This window comes from Colletotrichum gloeosporioides (assembly GCF_011800055.1).
Source record: "Colletotrichum gloeosporioides strain Lc1 chromosome Unknown consensus_95, whole genome shotgun sequence".
Taxonomy (NCBI): domain Eukaryota; kingdom Fungi; phylum Ascomycota; class Sordariomycetes; order Glomerellales; family Glomerellaceae; genus Colletotrichum; species Colletotrichum gloeosporioides.
In genome coordinates, this window is record NW_025544740.1 from 429,195 (window position 1) to 453,518 (window position 24,324).

General features: G+C 55.0%; 6 protein-coding genes across 6 annotated transcripts; 4 read left to right on the top strand and 2 right to left on the bottom strand.

Moving 5' to 3' along the window:
- Positions 1-3,347: 3,347 nt before the first annotated feature.
- On the top strand, positions 3,348-6,509 carry GCG54_00013273 (uncharacterized protein; the record flags this gene model as incomplete). Its single annotated transcript, XM_045413131.1, has 3 exons — positions 3,348-3,984; positions 4,090-4,097; positions 5,316-6,509. The coding sequence occupies 3 exons, from the start codon at positions 3,348-3,350 to the stop codon at positions 6,507-6,509; spliced, it is 1,839 nt and encodes a 612-aa protein (XP_045257692.1).
- A 3,982-nt stretch (positions 6,510-10,491) lies between these two features.
- Positions 10,492-11,101, bottom strand: GCG54_00013274 (uncharacterized protein; the record flags this gene model as incomplete). The annotated part of the gene is made up of 2 exons (XM_045413132.1): positions 10,492-10,966; positions 11,025-11,101. The coding sequence occupies 2 exons, from the start codon at positions 11,099-11,101 to the stop codon at positions 10,492-10,494; spliced, it is 552 nt and encodes a 183-aa protein (XP_045257693.1).
- Positions 11,102-12,067: 966 nt separating this feature from the next.
- On the top strand, positions 12,068-14,360 carry GCG54_00013275 (DNA mismatch repair protein MLH1; the record flags this gene model as incomplete). Its single annotated transcript, XM_045413133.1, has 3 exons — positions 12,068-12,148; positions 12,205-12,384; positions 12,438-14,360. The coding sequence occupies 3 exons, from the start codon at positions 12,068-12,070 to the stop codon at positions 14,358-14,360; spliced, it is 2,184 nt and encodes a 727-aa protein (XP_045257694.1).
- A 3,157-nt stretch (positions 14,361-17,517) lies between these two features.
- On the top strand, positions 17,518-19,197 carry GCG54_00013276 (Cytochrome b2; the record flags this gene model as incomplete). Its single annotated transcript, XM_045413134.1, has 5 exons — positions 17,518-17,545; positions 17,596-17,654; positions 17,732-18,920; positions 18,982-19,055; positions 19,111-19,197. The coding sequence occupies 5 exons, from the start codon at positions 17,518-17,520 to the stop codon at positions 19,195-19,197; spliced, it is 1,437 nt and encodes a 478-aa protein (XP_045257695.1).
- A 698-nt stretch (positions 19,198-19,895) lies between these two features.
- Positions 19,896-21,849, top strand: GCG54_00013277 (Lactose permease; the record flags this gene model as incomplete). The annotated part of the gene is made up of 7 exons (XM_045413135.1): positions 19,896-20,070; positions 20,123-20,235; positions 20,295-20,561; positions 20,627-20,778; positions 20,846-21,096; positions 21,155-21,585; positions 21,649-21,849. The coding sequence occupies 7 exons, from the start codon at positions 19,896-19,898 to the stop codon at positions 21,847-21,849; spliced, it is 1,590 nt and encodes a 529-aa protein (XP_045257696.1).
- Positions 21,850-21,998: 149 nt separating this feature from the next.
- GCG54_00013278 (Allantoate permease) lies at positions 21,999-23,726 on the bottom strand (the record flags this gene model as incomplete). Its single annotated transcript, XM_045413136.1, has 4 exons — positions 21,999-22,346; positions 22,398-23,163; positions 23,255-23,386; positions 23,416-23,726. 4 exons carry the CDS (start codon positions 23,724-23,726, stop codon positions 21,999-22,001), a joined length of 1,557 nt encoding a protein of 518 aa, XP_045257697.1.
- Between the last annotated feature and the right edge of the window lie 598 nt (positions 23,727-24,324).

Below are 24,324 nucleotides of genomic sequence, written 5' to 3' on the forward strand. Positions count from 1 at the left end.
CTCCTGCGTATTCGCAGACCGCAGACCGGCTTGGCGATTAATAACAGGTGTCGGTTCCTTTTCATCCAATGCCACCACCTCAAACCCGTCATCTCATCTCTCTGCGCTCGCAGGTCGATCCCTCCGCTCGCCTCTCCACACATCCCACAACCTTCTTTCGACCCCAATCAGTCATGATTCATTCACGCCCCCCTCTTCTGCTTCCCTTTTCCTTTCTTCCCCCCATGTCCCCCGTGGCCCCTCGTTCCACGCACCCACGTCCGCTCATCTGCTTCTCTCCCCCTCCTCCCTGGACCCTGGACGACCACGGCCACGGCCAGGAGTCCCCACCACCCATAATTACCACGAGCAGCAACAAGAGCGACACCCGTGGCAGGCATACTGTGCTGCGGCGGCGGCACACCATCATTTCTGCGTGCCCTCCCTGTTGGCTGGAGCTTGGCCGCCACGCTTGCCATGCTTTGTGCAGCTACGTACCGCTTTCTGGCTGTCTTACCTCGCCTGCTAAGACGCCCTGAGCTCCAGGAACACCTCGATGACAGCTGCCAACCGATTCTGGCTCATTCGAGCCTATCGAGTCCGGCACTGTCATCCATCACCAAATTGGAAGACAAGATGCCACGGCTGCCACCTTTGAACAAGACATCGTCGTCGTTTTTCGAGCACAACTGTCCCGTCTCTTTTCGTGTCCGGGAGAAGAAGCCAGGAAGGAGAAGAGGGGGAAAAACCAAACCCCCACCCAAGCCCCCAATTTAACACACTCTTCGTACCGTGGACTCTCTGCCACGATTCCATCATATCAATTTCGCAGGCCCTCCACTCACTCCGGCGGCTTGTATCGATCCTGGCCTGGCCTCTCTCTCTCTGGCCTTTTCTACATGCGTAACTGTATCTACCTTAGCTGCCTTCCACTCAGCGGGCAGCTCCTCACCGTACAGTGAGCGTGCGGCGATGCAGAGTAGCACCCCTAGGTGTTGGCCTGTCATCCATTCACTCATCATCATTCATCCATCCTTCTATGCATCCCATCCCATCCGTCCCATTTCACCCCAGGCGCCGTGCAGGAGTACTCTGCAGTGTGCGATGTCCTTTTTCCATCCATCCACCAGTCAGTCTGGTTTTCCCTCTTCCTGGCTCCCGGCTACATGTACACTTACTACGCACTACTCAGACGCAGTACATACACACATACCCATACAGCCATCTGCCATCTGCTACCGGCTCCGACATGCGAGACAACGTGCACCCCTCCCTGCCCACTCCCACCTGAACCATCCCTCCTTCGCCTCCCCAATCAAATTTGGAGCGCTGCACGCTGCACATCCAATTGCTCCCGCTGCTGAGAGCTCTCTCGTTCGCTCGCAAGTCGCAACCACTCACTGTACACGCAGGCACAGGCACAGGCAGACAGGCACCCGCACACACATACACCACACCACCACCACCACCACCACAACCAAAGGGGGAGACGGGGAGGAAGCTGTCTTTATGATTTCCTTATTTTATTTTTCTGCCCGCTGTTGTCTTTGGCGATTGGCTTCTTGGCCACCACGGCCACGGTTCCGTCCCGTCCACCTACCTAACACAACCTAACCTACTTTACCTTACTTATTCCATCAAGCCCGTACCTTGCCCGTGGATGATGTACTTCCCTCCCGTTCACTGACTCTTGTCTCCCCCACTGTCTTATTACGTTGTGGCTTCATACGTACCTGGTTAATCTCACCCAGGGACACTCAGACCCAGCGCTACCATCGCTACCGCCTACCACGACCGCGTTGAACACGCCTCTCTGTCTGTCGCTCCGCGCCTCTCCCTCGCCCTCCTACCAGACAGATATCTGCAGATTGACCATCGTCCATCGGGCTGCAGGCTATTGTGACTACGCCTGCTGCTCTCCATCTAACTATACAGGCACGGGCTGGTCAGCTCGAGCTCCCACTCACACTACCACCCGCTGTCTCTCCGCCCACAGACCGCGGGCTAGTCCTGGTCCTGTCGAGCCGACCAGACCAGGCCACGGTTCACAAACCACACACCCTTACTTACACCTTACACCACTCCTCGCTGTTCTCTGGCTCTCACACACAGACGCGCGGAGAATTGTCGTCAGGCAGGGGATCGTGATGGCATAGCCCTCTACCCTTGATTAGCAGCCACTCTAAAGACGTGGACCAGGGTATTCCTTGAGCTACCTGTCCCTCGTCCAGATCAACCCTGAACCACCCTAGCTTCATCTCAATTGCCCCCCTTCCCAGGCCCAGCACGCCTGTCTCCAGTCGCACAAAAACCGACCGGGAGCCACCGATCGACTGCTCCCAAAAAAAAGTCTACGGGGCCCCTTCTCCAACATCCAGCCCTCGACAAATAACGCTCACTCTTCACTCCGGCCACCGAGAAAAGAGAGACAAATTCAGATCTCGGAGCGGGACAGACTTATTTTGTCTCTTCTTCCCTCTCCCTTTTCTACACCTGCCTTCTCTCTCTCTCTATCTCTCTCTCACGCTCTCTTTCTGTCTCGTCAACCAATCCATCCAACCTCCCACCATCGACGACTGAACTGACTGACACTTGGCCGCCAGTCCCAAGTATATTCACCTACCACCGCCTCCGCATCCCGTGCCTGAGGTTCCGCCGTGGTACATCCTGCAGCCGCCCGCATCACCCATCTTTCTCGACGAACCACCATAACCACCGCATGGTAGCTTCATTGGAGCCCGAAGCATTGTTGTGCGAGTATCACTCTGCAGCATCGTCGTCCTCGTCTCACCGCAGTAGCTAGCAGCTGCATCCCTCCATCGCTCGCTTGTCGTTCTCTGGACCCGACGATTCGGCATCCTCTCCGTGGCCTAGCCTTCTCGCGCGCCTCGCACACACGGGTCTCATCGGCACCCTTTTTAAGCCCTCGTGAGCTTGCCACCTTCGATTGTGAGAATCGCGAACCGACCTTGGGGCCTTCCATCTCTTTCTGGAAAGGTAGAGACTCTGTGGAAAACCTGTCCGCAGGCAGATCGCTTCTCCCAAGCCACCAGACATCGTGCATCTTCGTTCCCGAGTTGAACCGAGCACAACGGGGCCAACCACACCGAACGCCAAAGCGCATAAGAGCAGCAGCTATACTGTCTTCTGACGGATTGAAGCGCAAGCAGTAGCATCTGGACTAATCAGCAATTCTCGAGGATTACCTGTTTGGAGATATCGACTTCACGGGAGGCAAGAGATTGGAAACGTTGGGCAAGAGAACCGGTCTTGTCTTGAAAGAGTCTGGGAAAACGGGCCCTCGTCTGGAATAAGACGCGGAGAGCCTCTCGACCTGGACGCTCGCTCAAGCCGGCATCATAACATCCATGCAAGCCACCAGCAGCGATTGCGATACGTCGTCTAACTCGCTCGGCCAGCGCCGAGGCATATCCGATCTGGCGCGATTCGCCCTCGACCTGACTTGGGCATCTCCTCCAAGAGCAGAGTTCGCAACTCCTGCTCAACCCAGAGACTACCCTTCTCCGCCCATGTCAGGGTCTCCTCCACTCCCGCCCAAAGCAAACCAAGAGGTTGGTGACCGAGGGCAACAACCGCATGGCAGCTATCCGTCCGTCAACCCACAAGATGCCTACAGGGGAGGACCACCACCACCACCGACCACACAGCAGGGCGACATCCGAGGACATCCGCCGCCGCAGACCCTCCCGCCCCCTCCAACACGACCTTATCACACCGAGCAGCCAGACAGAATGGCCTACTCCTACCCACGCCCTGACGACCACTTGCGAAATCCGCCATCCGGATATGCCCACATGGCAAGCCAGGCATTGCAACAACGGCCGCCGCCGTATATGCAGATGCCCGGCCCTCCGCCGCCTCCGTCCCAACATCCACACTACCCGGCACCGATGCCGCAGCAGCCTCCCCAGGAGAACGCCCCCTACACGTCTCCCAAGACGCAACGAAAGACAAAGGGCCATGTGGCATCAGCCTGCGTGCCATGTAAGAGAGCCCATCTGCGGTAAGGCGATCTTGTTCCTCCCCTCCGCATAACGGCGCTGAAACGGGCCGGTGTTGTCTTGATACGGTGACGCTAACATTTCTTAGATGTGACGGTATGTACGGCCCGTGGGCACTAATTTTCTTTCGTTCTCGTTGTGCTATTTCCGCATCTTTCTTTTATCTTGTTTTGGGATAGGCATGCGATACCAATAGGAACTGCTGCAAGGGCACGGCACCGCGACCCGCGTGTGTGGGTGCGTGCATGCGGCTGGGAGGGGACTCACACTCTTCTTGGGTCCTCCGGGGGAAGGATAATTGACATCATTATCGGTCGTTGAGATTGCAGGTGTCATTTTAGACGCGGCATTAACCTAGCAGTTGGCCGGAGCGTGCGACACTCGACGCGGAGCAGGGATCAACCCCCGGACCTGAGACTGATCCTGAGGGGAAGACGATCCCGTTCGGGCGGATCATTCGCAGAAACTCGGACGGAAGTTGAGATGGTGGTTGCATGGCGATGGGATGGCGCCGCCGTCAACGCGAAGGTTGTCTGGTCTGGTCTGGTCCACGGCGTGTCCGTGGTTTTGGGTTTCTAGGACGAACGAGGAACGTTTGTCGTCGGCGTCATACCTACCAGCACCAGCGCCTTGACGGTTATCTTCAGCTCCCATCCCAAGCAGTCAGCAGCGAACAGTCGGGGAATCTCGCATTCGACTGTCTGGCCACGGTAGCTTGGCTTTTGGTTCCTGATGCGCCGCCCGGCCGGCAGTTCGGCCCGGCTGGCTGGGAGACTGGCGGGTTACAAACCGGGCCCCCCGGGAGCGACCCTCGAACCGTCGAATCTTGATTACGGTTGGGATCTGGGTGAACTCGCCAATCGCAAGGCGGCAGGTTTTTGGTGTGGTTGCTATCGAACGCTATCGCGTGCGCCATGTCTGAAACAGAAGCGGAGGAGATTCCCCTTGAGCAGGAGTTCTTTTTGGTGGATTCCGCCAGCCGATCGCTGTTGTGTCTGCTGTGGTTCGCGGGATGATCCAAGTGGATTGAGCTAGCGTGTCATTGACGTGTCGGATGCGACGCAGCAGGCGGATGGGGACAACGTCGTCCGCGCAAACGTCTAAGCCACGCGGGTTTACAGGCACGAGCAAGCGCTTCGCGTCTGGGGCAGTTTGCAAGACATCATGCACGTCTTTCTGACTTGCACTTGCAGCGATCATTCTTCATGGAGCGGTTGTCTTGGTTTTGAGTACTTACTCAGTTCTGTTTGCTGACTTGCGTGTTCGCGACAATTAGCTCAACGACCCTGCTCACGATGCACGAGCAACGGCAAGGAAGACGCCTGCGTCGACGTGCAGCACAAGAAGCGTGGCCGCCCACGCTTGAGGGACGACCGAGAGGGCCGGTACGGGCCCTCGACATATCCGCATCCGCAGGATGCAGCTGCAGCAAGGAGGCCGTTGAGTCTGTACTCTTCTGGCGGTCCTATCTCAGGGTACGATGACCCCATCCGACGTAGTCAGTCCTATCGCGTTCTAAAGTCTCAACCAAGCGAACCCCTTGCGCCTCGATACCTAGAACGGGCCTCGCCGGCTGATGCGAACCTCTACGCACCTCCCCTGTCCGCCGCGCCGGGTGCGCCTGAGCCGGTCGTGTATTTGACAATGGAATTGGATATTGCACGAGTTTCGCAGACGTTCTCAGATGCCGTCGGCATCGTCAGCGTTCGAGGTCGAAAACTCTTCGACATCGTCGTGCCCTCGGATCGAGAAAAGGTGCAGAGCCACCAACGGCAGATGCAGGACGAGCGGGCGAGGAAAGATCCGGTGTACCTGCCACCCATCTTTGGCCAGCACGAGCAGGAGCGTGTCTTCGAGTCGTTGCGGTTTGAGGCGGATGAGCTGTCGCGGTTCCAACTGGATCGTCAAGACTTCTTCGTCTTCGCATCGAGCGATGGCCAGCCCCGGTCGTTCTCGGTCCGCATGGGTCTTGCGAAGCGGGAGTCGATATACTTTATCGTGCTCCTATTGAACGCTGCGCCCAGATATCCGTATCCCTCACCTTCACCTCACGCCAGAGACATTCCGTACTCGTACCAGCAACAGGCTCCGCCGCCGCCACCACAGTCACAGACGTATGCCCAACATACGCCGATGTCTGCGACGTTTGAGCCTTCTCGGACTCGGTTCGGGGAGAGCACACTAGCGCCCCGGCCGTCTCCGGGACAGCCTCCGCACATGGCATCCGGATTGAGTCCGGGCGTCAGCCCTGGCATGCCATCATACGCGGCCTCACCTAGCCGTCCTGACTACGCTGTCGGACCGTCCTCCTACCAGATCCCCCGCAGTGAGTTACCGCCGACCACTCGGCCGCCGCAACCCTCATTCCAGCTCCCTCCGATCCGCGCTGGCCCGCATCAGCCTCCTCAACCGGAACCATCATGGCAAAGAGATGAGCGGTCTTCCGGTCGTGTCGACATCGGCGGCTTGCTTGAACAACCGGACCCGCAGCAGCGCCGTCCGCAATGATTGATGACTTCTTCCTCCGCCCTAGCGGTTCGTTGTCGATAATGATTCGCTTCTTTCCGGCCCGGTGCCTTCCCTCCGTCGCAGTGTCGATCGAGTCTCGTCCGGGTCGAGTTCCCCCTTCGCTGGTCCCTCTTGGCCGCCTTTAAAACTATACGGGATGGGCGTCGTGCGTCTGTCTCTTGTATTTGTACCAAGCTTCGCTTCCTTCACCTTTCAAGACCATCGTTCCATTTTCCCCGGCGGTCACAAGCCGTCAAATGAGATACCACCTGTACAACCACTTTTTTCAGCCCGGCCGTTGTCAAACATAACTGTCTGTTCTCTTGTTGTCTTTTTCCAAAATGTCCTTTGCGGGGGACAGTGTGGCACCCGTCGGTGGCGTTCGTTCTTGTTTTCAACCTCTTTGGGGGCTGCTTGGTTATCTGCATGAAAGATGTTGAAAGAGCTGTAGGAATATTCCGGCTACTGTCTTGTTTTCCGGCAGTGGGTGATAAATGGTAGTGAATGATTTAGGGCGGTCATCATGCGTCGCTGTCTTGTTTCTCATGGGTTCTAGCCCCTTGTCGTTTGCCGTGTTGAAAACAGAGGAGATCAGCCGGTGCGTTTTGCCGGCTGTCTTGCATGTTGCTCTCGTGTCCGATGTTTCGTGTTTGCTCTCGATCGAGGTCTTGCGTGTTCCTTGCTGTCCAAGAGAAGCCCCCTGTTTGGCTCTAGTCTTAGTCGTCCATGTCGTTCGAGTGCCGGAACCCCATGGAGGGAGGGGTGGTCGAAGGCGAAAGGGAATCCGAACTACGCGGTCGGGCCACCTCCTTCTGTTCGTGTCCCTGGTTTCGGCCCGCGTGGTCGATACTGCTCGGTGTCGCTGCAAATTGGCTGGCACTAGCTGAAGGAAAAATTCCTGGGGACGGCCCGTGTCGATGTCGATGATGCGGGCTGAGAGGCAAACAAGTCCGTTCAGTGGATGAACGACGCGCGGGCGGGAGGCGTCATCATCTAAGCCCCGGAATGTGACCACCTTTGAGAGCCGACAGCTAGAATCCCCCTTGTCCGACAACCACAACCTTTCGTCATTCCGGTTCGATTCTCGAAAGAGCGGTCTAATGCGGCCAGACCGTGGGCGGGCGAGATGACGGGTGGGAGAGCGAGCGCTTTTTGAAGTTGGCCTTAATAATTGCTCAGTGTTCAGGGTCCGGCAAATGCGGAGCCCTGGAGACCGGAAGTGGGGGGTCAATGCGGCGAAACATCTACCGTCGAGGCCCGGTTGATGATCCCGGGGGCTTCGGACGGTGTCCACAGCTTGTTGCTGTACGTGTATGTTCCATGGTCCCGGGTGGAGGCTGATGTCCTTCTCGCTGTCGACGTGTGCGGCCGTAATGTAGCATACTACCTCAAAAGAGGAGCCTCCATACGCATAGCACTGGGCTGGGCTAGGCCAGGACGGAGGAGTAATGCAGGCGAGGGTGGGAACAACGCTGCGTAGAGAGGGAAAAAGTGAAGGGAAAAGTGAAAGTGAGGGAGGGGAATGAACGTAATAGAGCCAAGGGAGTGGAGGTACATAAGAGAGAGAAGCAGAGGAGGGAGACGAAAGGAGAAAGATTCTCCTGCGAGCAGGCCCGTAGATGATTTAACACCTGGTTCATAAGAGAGAGGGAAAAGGCTTTGGCCACTCACACGTAGTCTGCTGTCAAGTCTGTCAAAGCCCTTCATCCATCCAGTAGGCGCCCAGCCGGGCGGCCGGCGGACGCGGATGCGTGCGTCTAATGTACTCCATCGACGTGCGTGCCCAATGCAAGTGGTGCATGGCATGGCCAGCCCTCCTCCTCTGGCGTGGGTGGTGTGTGGTCATTTCGCGTGGCCCCTTGGACGAGCCCTTAGTGTAGAGTTGCATCCGCATTGGAAGGTATAATCCGGGTCTGGTATTGGACTCATTGGAAGCGGGCTCGCGCCTTGATCTCCGCTCGCGTTTGCCGACGAACCATTTTACGCAAGATCCATGATCTTAATAGAAGGAAGCGAAAGGAGAGGCAGATGGGGCGATCTGGGAGCGAAAGGCGGTTGAGTGACGACGGCTGTCTGACTTGCTGCTTGGGAATGTCCCCTCGGCGACCCATGAATGTTTTCTGTGAAGTTCAGGATGTGTTGGTCATGCCATTGGTTCCATATGCTGCCCGGCGGATTTCGTGTTTCCCATGTTCTTTCTGTATTCCCTCCTTCGTGGCTGATTCTTGAAGTTCCGCATCTGTGTATGGGCCAGAACGGTAGTATACTATGGCGCAGGCTGATGGGCACGTTCTCCGTTTCTTTGGGTGGGAAGAGCGTCGTCCGCAGATCGTTCCTCTGCTTGGGTAGCCGTGAAGTGGGAGCCATGCCCAACAAAGGAAGAAGCCGTGAAATGAAGCGGGACTGCGAGATGAGATGAGATGGAATGTGAGAAAGATGCGATGTTCAGGGGGACAGTGGGCGGGAGGTAGGGGGGAGCAACATCGTCTTCTTGGGAAGTTGGGAGACCGTTAGTATACGTAGGTAGGTAGGTCAAGCCGTTTCTCACCTCGGTCTCCTCTGTTTATTACCCCAGAGCCAACCGAGAGCAAGGAGCGGAAAACGAACGAGGAAACGAAACGAAACGAAACAAAACGGATTTTAGCGGCGGGCGTGGGGCATTCCAGAGGAACCAGCCAGGGGGATGGGATGAAGACTGCAGGGGATGAGCCCTTTACGGTGGTGAAAAATCTCCGAGACGGAGCGGGACAGCAAGTTTGTGGCCCGAAGAGTTTTCGTTCGGTCATTGTGCATGCAGGGCGGGCGCTTGTCATTTCTGAATGCGGTAGTGCCCCCTTGACGTTGCAAAGATGAGGAATCAGGGAGCTGTAATTGAGGCCTGCAAACCACGGTTGTCTGTCTCATGATTGACGTCGATGGGCAGAGAACAGAAGACTGCAGCGCCTTGGAATGAGGATAGGGGGGGAGGTCGGGAAGACGAGACACCGTAATGTTCGCATTCGTCCGAGCAACGGAGACAGAATGCCAGAGTTGAAACGCTGACAGACACATTAGGAAAGCTGGTGGATGCGAGACGCTGGAAACGGCAAGAGGCGACAGGGGTCTGTAATTGTCTATTTGCTATTCGGGCATGGGCCGACGGCAAACACGAAGTCTTGTCTTGATTGAGCGAGCAAGAATGCGAGGCGGAAGAAGAAAGCAAACGAAGACGAAGAGGAGGGAAGAAAGATCAGAAAAGAACAAAAATACGGCGACAAGAATGACCTGAAACAAAAGAGGCGCGGCCGAGAGATCTTCATGATGTTGGCTATTTCTGGGCTTCTGCCGTTTTGGTGTGTTCAACTCCAGCGCGCTAAGCTGCCCAGATGCCCCGAGGGGGAGGCGATGCTTGCTGAACTGGGCACCGTGGCACGTTGTTTAGTTGGGGGTCGCACCTCCAACAGGAAAGGCGTCGAGCGTTAAGGTTGTTTCGAAACGGACCTCGCATGGCGAACACGTCCTGTGGCCGCCTGTTTGCCGGGGAGGGAAATGAGGGAGGGGCGCCGGACGGTGGCGGTGCCGACCGCTGGACCTCGACCACACACGTGGGTTGGCTGGCCTGCTGCAGCGAGCAACGTGCGCTATACGCCTGCCCAAACAGCTTCATGTCCTCTTGCTCAGCGTCTGGCGAGTTGAACAAGATGAGGGAGGGTCTCTCTGGATGCTGCGTCGCTGGTGAGTCTTGTTGGGACATAGTGTGTGGCTTGCTGCGGACGGTGAATCCCGCACCAAGAAGGCCAGGCCGCCAGACAAGCGAGGGTGACGGCCCTGTTGGGGGCCAAGGTTGCCGTTAGACCACCAGTTAGTCGAGTCTGATAAGAGAGGGGCGATGTTGCGCTGCCGGTGGACGTTAGACGGTAGGTAGGTCGTCCTGCTACTGCAAGCATGGCATCATGAGATGGGGTTGGGTGGGTGGACGGCAACTGAAATTTGCTCCTCAATCTCAACCCTTTTGCTGCTCTGGGCTCGAGCTTGACTGGTAGGGTCGTCTGTTCGACTTGCCGTTGCCGCCGCTGTCAGTCGTTTGAGCCGCGGATGTCGGTGCTGCCTTGGGCGTAGGGTTGCTGCCACGAATAGGCAGTCTTCTCTGCCTCTTGCTGTCCTGGCCCTCGACAACGACTTCTTCAGGTTTGGGGTCTCGGTGTGAGACGGGGGTAGTAGGTCTGGCCCTCTTAGCCTCTTCATGCTGCTCGTCTAGCTCGAGAAACATCTTGTCTGGCGATGGAGGCAAGCTACCACTGACGACTTGGTCGATGCCCCGTTTCATTCTAGGTCGAGGAGACGACGGGCTTGCTCGAGGTGGAAGACGCATGTCTATCAAGCTGTCGGCGAGAAAAGTGCGAGCAACACGGCGGCCGTCTGGGTCCTGGAGGAGAGATTCCGGCGTGGGCAGTCTTGAGCTCCGTCCGCTGCGTCCGCTAAGGCGGCTGTCAGACGTGACACCCAGCGGTGGACCCGACGGCATCAGGGACTCACCTTGTACTCGGCGGGTGGACGCGAGACGAGGTCGCCCCGGCCTCTGCTGTGGCTTCTGATTTGCCGTCTTCGCACATTGTCAGGAACGATTTGGTGGGGGGATTTTAGTTGACGACTGGTGATCAGAGTTGTAGCAATTTCGGTAGTGCAGGTTGCAAGTCGTGGTGTTGCAACGTGGGCGACCCGTCAACTTTGAACAAGAGGGCCGTCCGTGGCAGATCAGATGGGCGGCAGCCCAGATTCAGAGGAAGCCTCGGGAGACCCAAGGCCGTGCTGCTGGCGTAGAGCTCTGTTCGCGAATTTCATGCGAAATGCGGATTGCCGAGATGTCTCGCAAGAAGCTGCATCATGGGGCCAAGAGCATCTGGCTGTGTGAGGCGTGGTTCTGTGGCTGCAGCATTGTAAGGTGCACTTTGCGCCTGTGAAATGAATCGCGGAGGGGAGGCAGAGTCATGGATACGAGATGTCTTGGAAAAGCCTGACGTCGTCAACGGTTCCAACGATGCGTCGGTCAAACGGTGGCTTGGAATGACCAAAGATGGAAGACTCATAGGTATTCGCCAGTCCACCAAGGCACCTACTGCCTGCATTGGCAGCAATGGACGGGATGGCCCCTGCAGTAGCTGGCAGGTGGAGGGCAAACCTTAAGTGGTTTTGCTGATTAAGGATGTGCTCACGTGATGACGTATCTGAAGACGCGACGCAGGCCCCACCCGGGCACGCTCTGAGTACCTACCGGTGCTGTGGCCGAGGCAAGACACGACTCACAGCTGGACCTACACTTCACTACACTACGACGGACAGGCGGACCTGTGATTGCACTTGTCCACGGCGACGAAACATAGTCAGGAGATTACCCGTCTACCTATCGTGGGGACTCCGTCCTCGCCTCACTTCCATTGCTGCGAATACTGGACGCCACCCAGAATACCACCAGGATACCACACGACACCACAACACACCACACCTCCCCGTCTCAGTTCAATGCCCGCACCTACAAGACCCAACCTCCCGCGCTAGATCGAGAGGAAATCTCCGACGTGATGGATACCGATTCCCCTGTCGGCACGAAACGAAAGGCGGAGGAAGATCCCGATGAGTCTCGTGCGCCCCGCCGCATTCGCGTGAGCTGCACTTTTGCGCCTCGTTTGATGTGTCATTTTCTGACCCCCGCCGCTAGGCCCTTGACCCCAATGTCGTCAACAAAATCGCTGCTGGAGAAATCATCGTCGCTCCCGTCAATGCCCTGAAGGAGCTGATTGAGAATGCCGTCGATGCAGGCGCCACCTCAGTAGAGGTCCTTGTCAAGGAGGGCGGCCTTAAACTTCTGCAGATCACCGACAATGGCTGTGGTATCCAAGTAAGCTCAGCTCTGTGTCTTTGACCCTCAAGCTTGCTCTGATCTCTGTCCAGAAAGATGATCTCGAGATTCTGTGCGAGCGTCACACCACTTCCAAAATTACCTCATTCGAGGACCTCACCTCCATCGCCACATATGGCTTTCGAGGCGAGGCGCTGGCAAGTATTAGCCACATCGCACACCTCTCCGTCACCACCAAAACCAGTGATTCCAACTGCGCATGGCGTGCTCATTACCTCGATGGCAAGCTGGCGCCTGCAAAGCCCGGTCAGCCCGCCGAGCCAAAGCCAACCGCCGGTCGCCAGGGCACCCAGATCAGTGTCGAAGACCTGTTCTTCAACGTCCCGACCCGTAGAAGAGCTTTCAGATCCCCCGCAGAAGAGTACAACAAAATCATTGACGTCGTAGGCCGCTACGCCATCCACTGTAAGGGAGTGGGCTTCTCCTGCAAGAAGCATGGCGAGTCGGGCACAAGTATCTCCATACAAGCACTTGCCACCGAGGTCGATCGCATTCGCCAAATCTATGGATCAAGCGTTGCCAACGAGTTGATGGAGTTTGACACCTCTGAAGACCGTTGGGGTTTCAAAGCGAACGGCTGGGCAACCAATGCCAACTATCACATCAAGAAGACTACTCTACTCCTCTTCATCAATCACCGGTCTGTAGACTCTAACAACATCAAGAAGGCCCTCGAGCAGCTGTACGCCACATTTCTGCCAAAGGGGGGCCGCCCCTTCATCTACCTCAGTCTGGAGATTGACCCTTCCCGCGTTGATGTCAATGTGCATCCCACCAAAAGGGAAGTGCACTTTCTCAACGAGGATGACATCATCCAGTCCATCTGTGAACACATCCGGTCGAAACTCGCCGAGGTGGACACAAGCCGTACCTTCATGACACAGAGCCTGCTGCCAGGTAGCCAACTGATGCACATATCGAACCAGGAGGAAACTGAAGGCAGCCCAAGTACCCCGGACAAACAAACGCCAGGCTTCAAACGGCCACGGAGGAACTCCAACAACCTCGTCCGTACCGATACAAGCTCGCGAAAAATTACCAGCATGCTCCCTGCTGCGGCAGTTGCTGCAACACCATCCAAAGCGCCGCCATCCGCCGGTGAGAATGCGTTGTCCGTCTCAGAAAACATTCAGTATGAGATTGTGGATAAGCCTTTCGCTCAGATGAAGCTTACTAGCGTCAAAGAGCTTCGTGCTGAGGTCAGAGAAGACATGCACAATGACCTCACCGAAATATTTGCCAACCACACTTTTGTGGGCGTCGTCGACGAGCGGCGGCGCTTAGCAGCTATCCAGGGCGGCGTGAAGCTGTACTTGATTGACTACGGCCGCGCCTGTTTCGAGTACTGCTATCAAGTCGGCCTCACTGACTTTGGCAACTTCGGCACAATTCGCTTCACTCCCCCGCTTGACCTACGAGATGTCCTTCGTATTGGGGCCGAGATGGAAAAGAATAACGTCGAGTCAGAGGAAGAAGACTTTGAGGTGGACGTGGTCGTCGAAAAGGTCGCCGCACAGCTCATTGAGCGGCGTGAGATGATTGGGGAGTACTTTTCCCTCGAAGTCAGCCCTGCGGGAGAGCTACTCAGCATTCCCCTCTTGATCAAGGGTTACACTCCGCCCATGGTCAAGCTGCCCCGCTTCCTGCTCCGCCTTGGGCCATGCGTCAACTGGAATGACGAAAAGCCGTGCTTCGAGCTTTTTTTGAAGGAACTTGCGACCTTTTACGTACCCGAGCAGCTGCCCCCAACCATCGGAGGCGCCGGGGACAACGAGGAGACGGCGAACATGGACGAGGAGATCGCAATGCGGCGGAGAAACGTGCGTTGGGCCGTCGAGCATGTCTTCTTTCCAGCTTTCAAGGCAAGGTTAGTTGCGACAACATCGATGATGAAGGCGGCTGTGTTGGAGGTTGCTGATCTAAAGGGATTGTATCGCGTATTTGAGCGATGTTGACGAGCGTTTGGGATGAGCTTGACATTGATGAGTGTAACTACTGGCAACTACTAACGAATATAACCCGGAGCTCGAGAGCTGTGAATGATCATGCTTTCTGAAGCTCCCCAGCCACACATGGCACCGTCTTCCACTTCCACGCGTTGGAGCCGTAAATTTTCTCGTGGTTGGAATTCCACTAGTGAGTGCCCTCAGTCATTCTTGCATTGTCTTTATCCTCTAGATCGTGCACATTTGCATCGCCACAGAAAGCCGTACGTAGCGGCCATGCAGAGCTACAACCAGGCAGTCGCCTACTTCATAGCTGAGCGAGACCGCTGCCGATGAATCTTCATCAACCCAACTCAGCTGCGTTACTCCCCGTACCTCTCGCGTTCACAGCCGAGGCCTCATGCCGAGCTCCCTCCCCGCTCACACCACTGAAGTGCGATACTGGGGTGTACTGTGGAACAGGAGACATCGAGACGGGCCGCTGATGGGCGTTTTGTTGATTCCAGGCCTTGGCTTGGCTGTCGGGACTTGTAGGTTGCTGGACCGGGGATGCGACGGCATATGGCTGGATCGGAGGCTGGCTGGTATCGGGCGCGTTTGTCGGGGTAAGTGGCTCGTTGGAGCGAGCTCCCCTTCTTCGACGGACGATGAGCCAGACGATGACGCATACCGCGAGTGCGATGACGGCAACGCCGCCCACGACTCCGCCGACGATGGCACCAGTGTTGCTGTGTGATTGGTTTGAAGTGGAGGATGATGCGTCCGCAGTGGTTGAGGCAAGGGCTGAGGATGGCGAAGAGTCGGATGCAGGAGTTATCATTGGAACTGAGGGTGTCGAAATAACCGCCGTCACAGCACGGGTGGTACCTTGCGTCGATGAAGTGGTCGACGAGGTGGTCGACGAGGCGGACAAGACCACATCCGCCATAACGAACGCAGTCCTCGACGTGCCGAGCGCATAGTCTTCATTATAGCAACCTTTCAATACCGCCCAAGTGGGGGACACCCATTTACTATAAGTCACGCATCTCGCCGAATACCCATCAGTGGTGACCACGCTGAAGAAGTCCCCTTCCACGTTAGCGTTTGGCCTTTTCTAATCGGGTATCGCAAGGTGAATGCAAGCCGGGGAGTTAGCACAGAGACATCGTGGCACATACCAGCACCGAGTTCCCACCCCTAGCGACGAGCCAGACCGACACTGGGTCGCTGTGCCATCGTAGCATGCGGTTACGGGGTCGGTGGCGGACCCGCACCCGAACCACGAACCGGAGGTCTGGCAGGGAAACGAGGATTGGCATATGTAAGGGCGTTTAGCTTTCTGATGGTTAGCAACCTATCTGCAGAATTGGATGTGAAGGGTCTCACTCGTGTATAAATCACGCACAACACCGCAGGTCAATGAAAGGTCTCTGGGAGCTAATGCGGCGTTTCTGAACCGCACTCTTGGTGCAGGTATTGGGACCGGAGTGATGCCGCCAAGGGGTGTACGATATGCAGTGGTGTGGTGGCCACCATGCTCCTCCATGGTGATGCAAGTGAGAGCTAGATTTTTGAAAAGCAACCCGTTGGTGCAATATAGTACTGCACGAAGGTCAAAGTTGAACGAATAACCATGATGGGCTAGCAAGGATTGAGGGAAATTCGATTGTCTAAATAGCTTCACCCACTGCCAAGTCTACTGCGGCTGATCATATGTCTCGGAAACAGATGCCTCCATTTCATGTTTGCATTTCTTCAGGGTTTCGAACAACATTGCATTCATACGTGGCTTAGGCTCGGCGGGCAGTCTCCAGACCGAGCGGGCTCAACACTCAACCCAAAGGCAGCTCAAGTGTCATGCCCCAGTAACGTCCAAGCCCAGATCAAGAACATAAGACAAACCACCCTAGGACCCAAGCAGACAGGCATCCGAGGGATGTACAGCCGACCACTTAGAGTCACTCCAACGCGGAATCAAGCCGCGAGTCGGGCGTCGGCGCAAGCGACCACCAATGAGACAGGCCTTGGAGCCCAGCTCTTAAGACAAATGACTAGGTCAAAATCATAGTTGAAATCAGCAGAGCAGAGCCGCAAAGTTTGCCCTGAATGCCTCCGAGACTCCTCGCAAGGCTGAGTCGAGTGCGCAACATTCCGATCGCGTGAGCTGTCTCGGTTGCCTTACGCCACCTCGCCCGTTGTGAACGTTGACTATACGTTACTTCCCCTTACGAAAGCCGCATGTGGTATGTAAAGGCGAGAAAAACGGCTGAAACCGAGAGCATGGACGATTGAGAGACTTGGCACCAGCTTATGTTGCTTAAGATTTCGAAACATCACTACGTGGAGGACCTTGGGCCAGATGCATGGCAGACTGCATGGCTTTCGCGTGTGTGCGGAATGACTGCGTCCAAGTAAGTTTTGTTGTGCCGCAGTACTTACGTTGTTGAAGTTGACCAAGCGACTCAGAGCTCTAGGCTTAGCGTTAATGTTGTGGTAGCAAGACGGGTAAGAGAGACGCTGGGGTACAAAGTCCCCCGAGATCAGGTACTAAAGTCACTTTATCAAAAATGATATCTGCTGGGTTAATATATCGATGCCTTGAGGCGGGACTTTCCAAATCGGCAAGCAACCTTCTTGATGTTGCATGAAAGACCATCCCGCGGTTAAGTGAGGCTCCATGTATGAGACGCATCTTTGTGTTGCATACCAGGTCAGAGTGATGTTAGAACTGAAGCCAACTACAGCATCAACTATATCAGACAAGAACATATGATTCATCAGGAAGTCCTGTCGTTCTCGAACGACACAGTCACGTTCACGCGGGAGTCGTCGGCAAGATGAGGAGCCGAGGACATCGGCCCCGGAGGGACCCCTGCACCTGGAGAGCGGTGCAATTCGGAGAAGGAGACCCACTTGGGGTAAGGAGACTCACATCCCCGCATCCGAATGAGGCAGTTGGGGATTTAAAAGCCCGTATTAGCATCCCTGCGAGGGATTGGGGAAATTTCACCATGTGGAGGACCGAGGCGGCGGGGAATCGTGCTGTTCTGGCAAATAGACGAGCCGACTTGGCCACGGGGTAAAGCCGTGTCACGAAGAACTCCGTGACTTATTCTTGCGTCTTGTTGGTGAGACGGCGAGAGATATGCATGAGGAGACCGTTGAGATCCAGTACTTCGTCACGATGGATCGGATGTTGAGTCTCGCTGAGGGTATGTCGCCGCGATTGCTCAGAGTCTGAAGCCTTGCTAACTTGCTGCAGTACAGAAGCATCAGACTGTCGACGACTGCTGGATTGCATTGCACGGCAAGGTGTATGATGTGAGAATATGGAACCAACAACAGTTCTGAACATTGTGGCGCTAGCGAGGATGAGATTGTTGACTTGATTCTGGCAGATCACCGCGTTCCTCGCAGAGCACCCCGGGGGCAAGGCCATTCTCCTGAAGAACGCCGGGAAAGATGCGTCTTACGCATTCGACTCGTTCCACCCCGTGGAGATCATCGATGAGTATCTCAAAAAAGACCAGATTATTGGAAGTTTCACGGTGGAACAAATGGAGAAGACTTCGGACAGTGAAGGCGCTTCCAATGGCTCGCCAGAATCCACATCTCAGGGGCTCGACGCAGCAGCCCCCCCAGTATCACAAATTCTCAGCATATCAGAGATGGAACGTTATGCGATGAAAAAGCTGAGCCCAAAGGCCATTTCGTACTACGCGTCCGGCACCGACGACGAAGTGACGAAAGTCGGAAACGGCACCATCTTCAGGTCTATCCTCCTGAGGCCGCGCGTATTTGTCGACTGCACACGGTGCTCATTATCAACCACGATCCTAGGGAACAAAGTCGGCATGCCAATCTACGTGTCTCCCGCCGCCATGGCAAAGCTTGCGCATCCGGTGGGTGAAGCAGGTATCGCAGCAGCCTGCTCAAAGCTCCAGGCGCTCCAGATCATCAGCAAGAATGCCTCAATGTCCCCCTCAGCAATTGTCAAAGCGGGCTCAGACGCGATTTTTGCCTGGCAACTGTACGTTCTGAAAGACATCGAGGCAACCGAGAGGACTCTGGCCCAGATCCGCGCCATCCCGCAGATCAAGTTCATCGTGCTCACCCTCGATGCGCCCTTCCCGGGCAAACGAGAGGCCGATGAACGGTTCAAGATGGCGGAGGTTGCTGGAGGAGCGCCACCCCAGGTCTGGGGCACGGAGTCGGGCCTGACATGGAAAAAGACCTTGGCATGGCTCAGCAAGCATACGTCGCTTCCGATTGTTTTGAAAGGAATCCAGACGCACGAAGATGCGTATGCGGCTACGCTATTCCCGAGTGTCAAGGGCATCATCATCTCTAACCACGGCGGACGCGCGCTGGACACGACAATGACGCCAATTCAAGTACTACTGGAGATTCGCAAATTTTGCCCGCAGGTGTTTGACAAGATCGACGTATTAATCGACGGAGGTGTCAAGAGAGGGACGGACGTTGTCAAAGCTCTGGCTCTGGGGGCCAAGGGTGTTGGAATCGGCAGAGCTGCGCTTTATAGCTTGGCTGTTGGAGGCCAGGCGGGAGTTGAGAGAGCATTGCAAAGTGAGTTTCCTTCGTAAACAAGGACTTTCTTTATGAAAGATACTGACGAGGTGTTGTGCAGTTCTTGCAGACGAAACAGTCACTACAATGAGGTTGCTCGGGGTCGAGCGTGTTGATCAACTCAATCCAAGACATGTGAGTTGTGTTTCTATGAAGATTGAAAGTAATACACTAATGCCAGGGCTCTCAGATCAACACAGCGGGGCTGCAGGCGCAGTTGTTCAGCGGAAGTTCTGGCCTCGAGGAGGTAGAGAGGGAATTGAGACCTAAGCTGTGAGGGATACTTGAAATGAGGCTCTTGTAGACTTTGTAGTAGCATTATGCATGTAGAAACTGGACGAGTTGACTCATACTGGTACCTGCAAGATAAAGAGTTCAAACCAATGATGCATGCCACCATAACACAATAATTGCAACATGAACATGAGATGGAGGCCTGCATATCCAACCTCGGCAGCAACAGGCCAGGTTCTCAGAGAATCATGCCAGATAACTCGCCACTTTGGAGGCTCAAGTTCCACATGCTCTCAATAGAGCTCAAATGGATGGCAAAAGCCCATATCCACAGCTGCATGGTTGGCTCACCTCCCAGAAAACGGCTAGTCTAGACTGAAACCAAGTGGTGCGATAGATCATAGCCCCGTAGTTCCCCTCAAGCAGAGCGAGGATATATAACCCCGTGTGGGACTGAGTCGCACGCGCACCGGAGAGTCTCCGGGGATGCAAATCTGGGGCCCCAACTTCTTGCAGGGAGCCAGCTGGGGGCGGAATTGGCCGGCGATGGATCCAAGCACCTGGGCCTATTTAGAGGAGTCACGTCCCAATTTTTGAAGCACCCATGCGCCAGTGTCGAGGGCAGATGCGTTCGATTCCAACGTTCGTTACCTAGCTTCACGTCTCTGGAAAGTGTCGCTCTTTCTTCCCTCGTCGGAGTCACATATTGAGAAACGGCGGTTGATTTCGTAGCCGCGCATGATGGACCGAGATCGGGCAAAGGACGACCCTGTCCTCAAGCACATTGACGATGCGGACACGGGCGCCGACTCATACGCGGCCATCATGGCGACGCAAAAGCCTGATCCTCGGGGACCTGGGTACATGAAGCTGTATCTTCTTGCCTCCATGGTGTTTCTCTGTTCGACTATGAACGGTACGTGCAGCTGCATGAGATCTGAATCTAAACTAATGACAATACTCCGAAGGTTTCGACAGTTCTCTCATGGGTTCCATCAACGCATTGCCCAACTACACCGCGTATTTCGGATTGCCTTCCAATGGCAACACAAGCACTGGCATAGTATTTGCTATTTTCCAGGTACTTGCTATTGGTGGTGTCTTCCCACAAGCAGATAGTAGTCTGACGTTTGATCGCAGGTCGGCCAAATGTGCGGCGCCCTCTTCATCTGGATGGCAGACTGGTATGGCAGAACATGGCACATCTTCTTTGGCTGCTTGGGAGTCTGTATTGGAACCATCGTGACCTCCTTAGCCACCAGTCTCCCCATGTTCATCGGCGGACGGTTCATCTTGTCTTTCGCAGCAACCTGCGCGCATACCTCAGCGCCTCTATATCTGGTCGAGATCTCCCCTGCCGCGTACCGAGGCACCATCGCCGGCATGTACAACACCTTCTACAACGTGGTACGTAGACCTTCCACGAAGAATGGTAGTCAAAAGATGGTTGGCCCTAATGTACAAAATGACAGGGCTCGATCTTGGCGACGTCAGCAGTCTACGCATGCCACTTGCACCTTGGCGACAAGGGGGACTTGGATTGGAGAATCCCGCTTTGGCTGCAGATGGTCTGCCCTGGACTTGTCTGTCTCCTGATCAAGTTCTTCCCAGAGTCTCCGCGTTGGTGAGTTGGGCTATCTCAACCGTCTTCTTTCCCCCGCCTTTTACAACTGTTGTTCTAACATGGACAGGCTTGTTGCGAAGGATCGTCATGATGAAGCTAAGAACATCATCGCAACCTACCACACCAATGGCGATCTCGACCACCCTCTCGTCGACTTGCAAATAAAAGAGATGATCAACTCAGTTGACCCAGCACATGTTCCATCTTGGAGGGACCTTTTCGATCTAAGGGTCCTTGTTGAGACTCGCTCGAGCCGGTACCGACTCATGCTCAACGTTGCGTTCTCATGGTTTGGACAGTTCAGCGGAAACAACATCAGTAAGCTCATGATCCTTGCCCTTGAAGGCGATGAAAGCTAATCTTCTGCCTCTTTTAGTCTCGTATTATCTCCCGATCATGCTTTCCGGCGTGGGTATCACCGATACCAACACAAAACTGATCTTGAACATCGTGTACTCCGTCATTGGATGGGTCTTCTCCACCGCCGGATCTCGTTTGCATGACGTTGTTGGCCGCCGCAAGATGCTTATCACCACTACGGCAGGCATGACCGTCTGTTTGGCCATTGTTGCTGGCTGCTCCGCCGGCTACACTGACTATGGCAACACAACTGCATCTACCGTCAGCATCGTCTTCATCTTCGTCTTTGGCGCCGTCTTCTCCGCGGGTTTCACGCCCATGCAGCCCATTTACCCCGCTGAAGTGGTCAGCAACAAGATGCGAGCCAAGGCGATGGGCACATTCAAGCTGACGGCTGGCGCTGCCGGGTTTCTCAACACCTTTGTTGGGCCGATTGCTCTCTCCAGTGTGAGTTTTCCTACTCCTTTCATGATTGGGGGTGTCGAGTGAGATGCTGATGTATCTGCATAGATTGGTTACTGGTTCTACGTGTTCTTCGTGGCGTGGGATAGTTTCGAAATCGCCTTCATGTACCTTTTCTTCGTCGAGACTAAAGGTTTCACGCTGGAAGAGTTGGACGAGATCTTTGAAGCTAAGAATCCGAGGGATGCATCTCTGCAGGCGAAGAAGCGGCAGACACAGATCATGAGGGAAGGTGCAGGGCCCGCTTAAGCTTGAGCTAAATCTACATGCGGAAAACCCGATTACACAAGAGCAATAGAAAGTCCTAGTGAAGTGGTTGGCTCCCAAGGCTAAATAATATTATCAGAATTGCAATCGTAGCAACAAATTCGACACTGTGGAAAGACACTCTCAGTCGTTCAGAGAACATATCTGAAGTCAGGGTTCTCCAGATCGGTCTTGTCATGCATTCCAAGTCTAACTCCGTCCACATGCTGAGCTCCATCAACACCTCCGTACTTTTTGTCCCGCCGCCTGTTCTCCCAGGTCATGTACAGCCTCAGAACAACAGCTGTCAAGAGCGCAGCACAGAAGCACACCAAAATGATGGCGATGGCCAGCACATACTTCGGGGCGTCCTGGCTGCGGAAGAAGAACGGTCCAGCGATATTTCCGGCGGCGAAGACCATGAGAAGTAGAGTGTTGGTGAAGGCACGCTTCGTGTGCCCCGCGATATTCTGTCCGACGATCGTGAGAATGAATGGCCACTGCGGGGAAGTTAGCACAGTCCTTCTTCTGCCAATACGAAGCTAACTTACCGTCACTGCGTAAGAGTTGATCAGCCAGTAAGCCACCACACGGCCATACTTGTTCGCCCCCGTGTCCATAGTTCCATAGACTGCGGCAATGCCAGCGATCGCGGGAAGAAGAGGGACGATCATGCCCCAGGTTCGCAAATTTCCGTACTTGATGGAGATTGTGCCCCACACGATCATGCTACCGGCACTAACCACGGATGACGGAAGACCAATCAAGAGAGTCCTGAAAGAGTCGAAACCGAAGCCCGAGATGACTAGACTTCCGAACGATGTCAGACCGCCGTTGGGAAGCTGAGTGAAGAGAACGAACGCCAAGATGAGCCATGTCTTGACGTCAATCAGGGTGTGCCACATCTGGTAGTACTTCCACTCATAACCCTTGATACCGGTCATATTCTGGGCCACACGCTGGACGGCGATGACCTGCTCCTCGTGAGTGAGGAAGCGCGCTTTGTTAGGCGTCTCGGGCATGAACAGAAGCCAGAGGACTCCGACGATGATGCTAAGGATTCCGAGGACGAGGAAGATGTACATCCACGGCTTGAGGGCCGTGTTTGTGATGTGACCCAGGCCGTAGGATAGCAAGCTGCAGACGATGGAGAAGGCGCCCTGCATGGCGGCCCACAGCATCGTCCGAAGAACTTGCTCCTTTCTGGTGTACCAGATGGAGGTGTACAAGACGAATCCAGGGGTGACCACACTTTCCGTGACGCCAAGGAGGAAGCGGACAACCATGAGTCCGGCGAAGTTTTTCAAACCGAGATGCCTGCCCATCTTATTAGATAAAATGGATGATGAGGTCAACCGCGGTGCAGCACACGAAAAGAGCACGCAACAAGATTCAGATCGTCACTTACGCAAGCATCAAGATCCCCCAAGCAATGACTGCGCCAGACAGAATCTGGACAGTCTTGCAACGCTGCAGCAAGTAGTTGGCAGGGTACTGAGCAGCAAGATAGCCGCTGGCAAAGACGTCAGCTGCAGTTCCTCTAACAACCTAGATTTTCGAGGAACTCACAAGTAGAACATGGAACTGGCCCACGAGTATTCGTCACCAACAAGCCCAAGATCCCCTCTGAAATTGAAAAGGACTGCCCATCCCATAGCCACTTTATCGACGTAATTGAGGCCATAAAGTGCGCACATGAGCACCAGAAGATGCATGTCGATCTTGCGTCGTACTGCATCGGCAACATCCTGCGGAATTGACTGCGAAATGCCCTCTTCGAAGATTTCGTAGCCCTCGTCGGCCTTCTGGTCCTTCAAAACACCCTTTTCCTCCAAGACGGAGTCTCGTGCCTCTGGGGCCGCCTCGATATTGTCCTTCATCGCCGTTGGTGGCCGTGTCGGCAAGAGGATTGTTCTGACGCAGAGTCGTGCGCTTTTCTTTCGCTGCTCGTGACCGAAAATTGGTTCACATATTCAACGGTTTCCCTTTCTCCCTAGACAAGGATCCCGATAGTAGATATGCGGCATCATTCGAGTACCATTTGCACTCGGATCATAGGTGCCGAACTGCGTATCAATTGTGGTGCCGTGTGCGGAGATAAACCGCAGACTCCGTCAATTAGAGTCAGCATTTTGGCGGTGCTTATCTTGAGGCAACTGGGGATTTAATCCTTCTTCCGGGTTATCGGAGCCGGTCCGACGACGTCGGCAATTCGTATTCAGTCTCGCTTGATAAGACTGCACTCGGTAACAGTTAGATCGTCTTGACGGAAATCCACCCCGATCTACGTATAGTTAAACAGCCTGTGGCAGGATTGAAGCTAATAGGAGTTACGGCGTGGACCTTCCGTGACTGAATATTCGGGTCCCACGCCAACATCAGGGGGCCTAGGCTAAGTGACACCTTTATTGGACAGTAGAGAAGGATTGATTCTAAGATCCTATCCGTATAGACTTTTGGGTTGTCTGATAAGAGAAT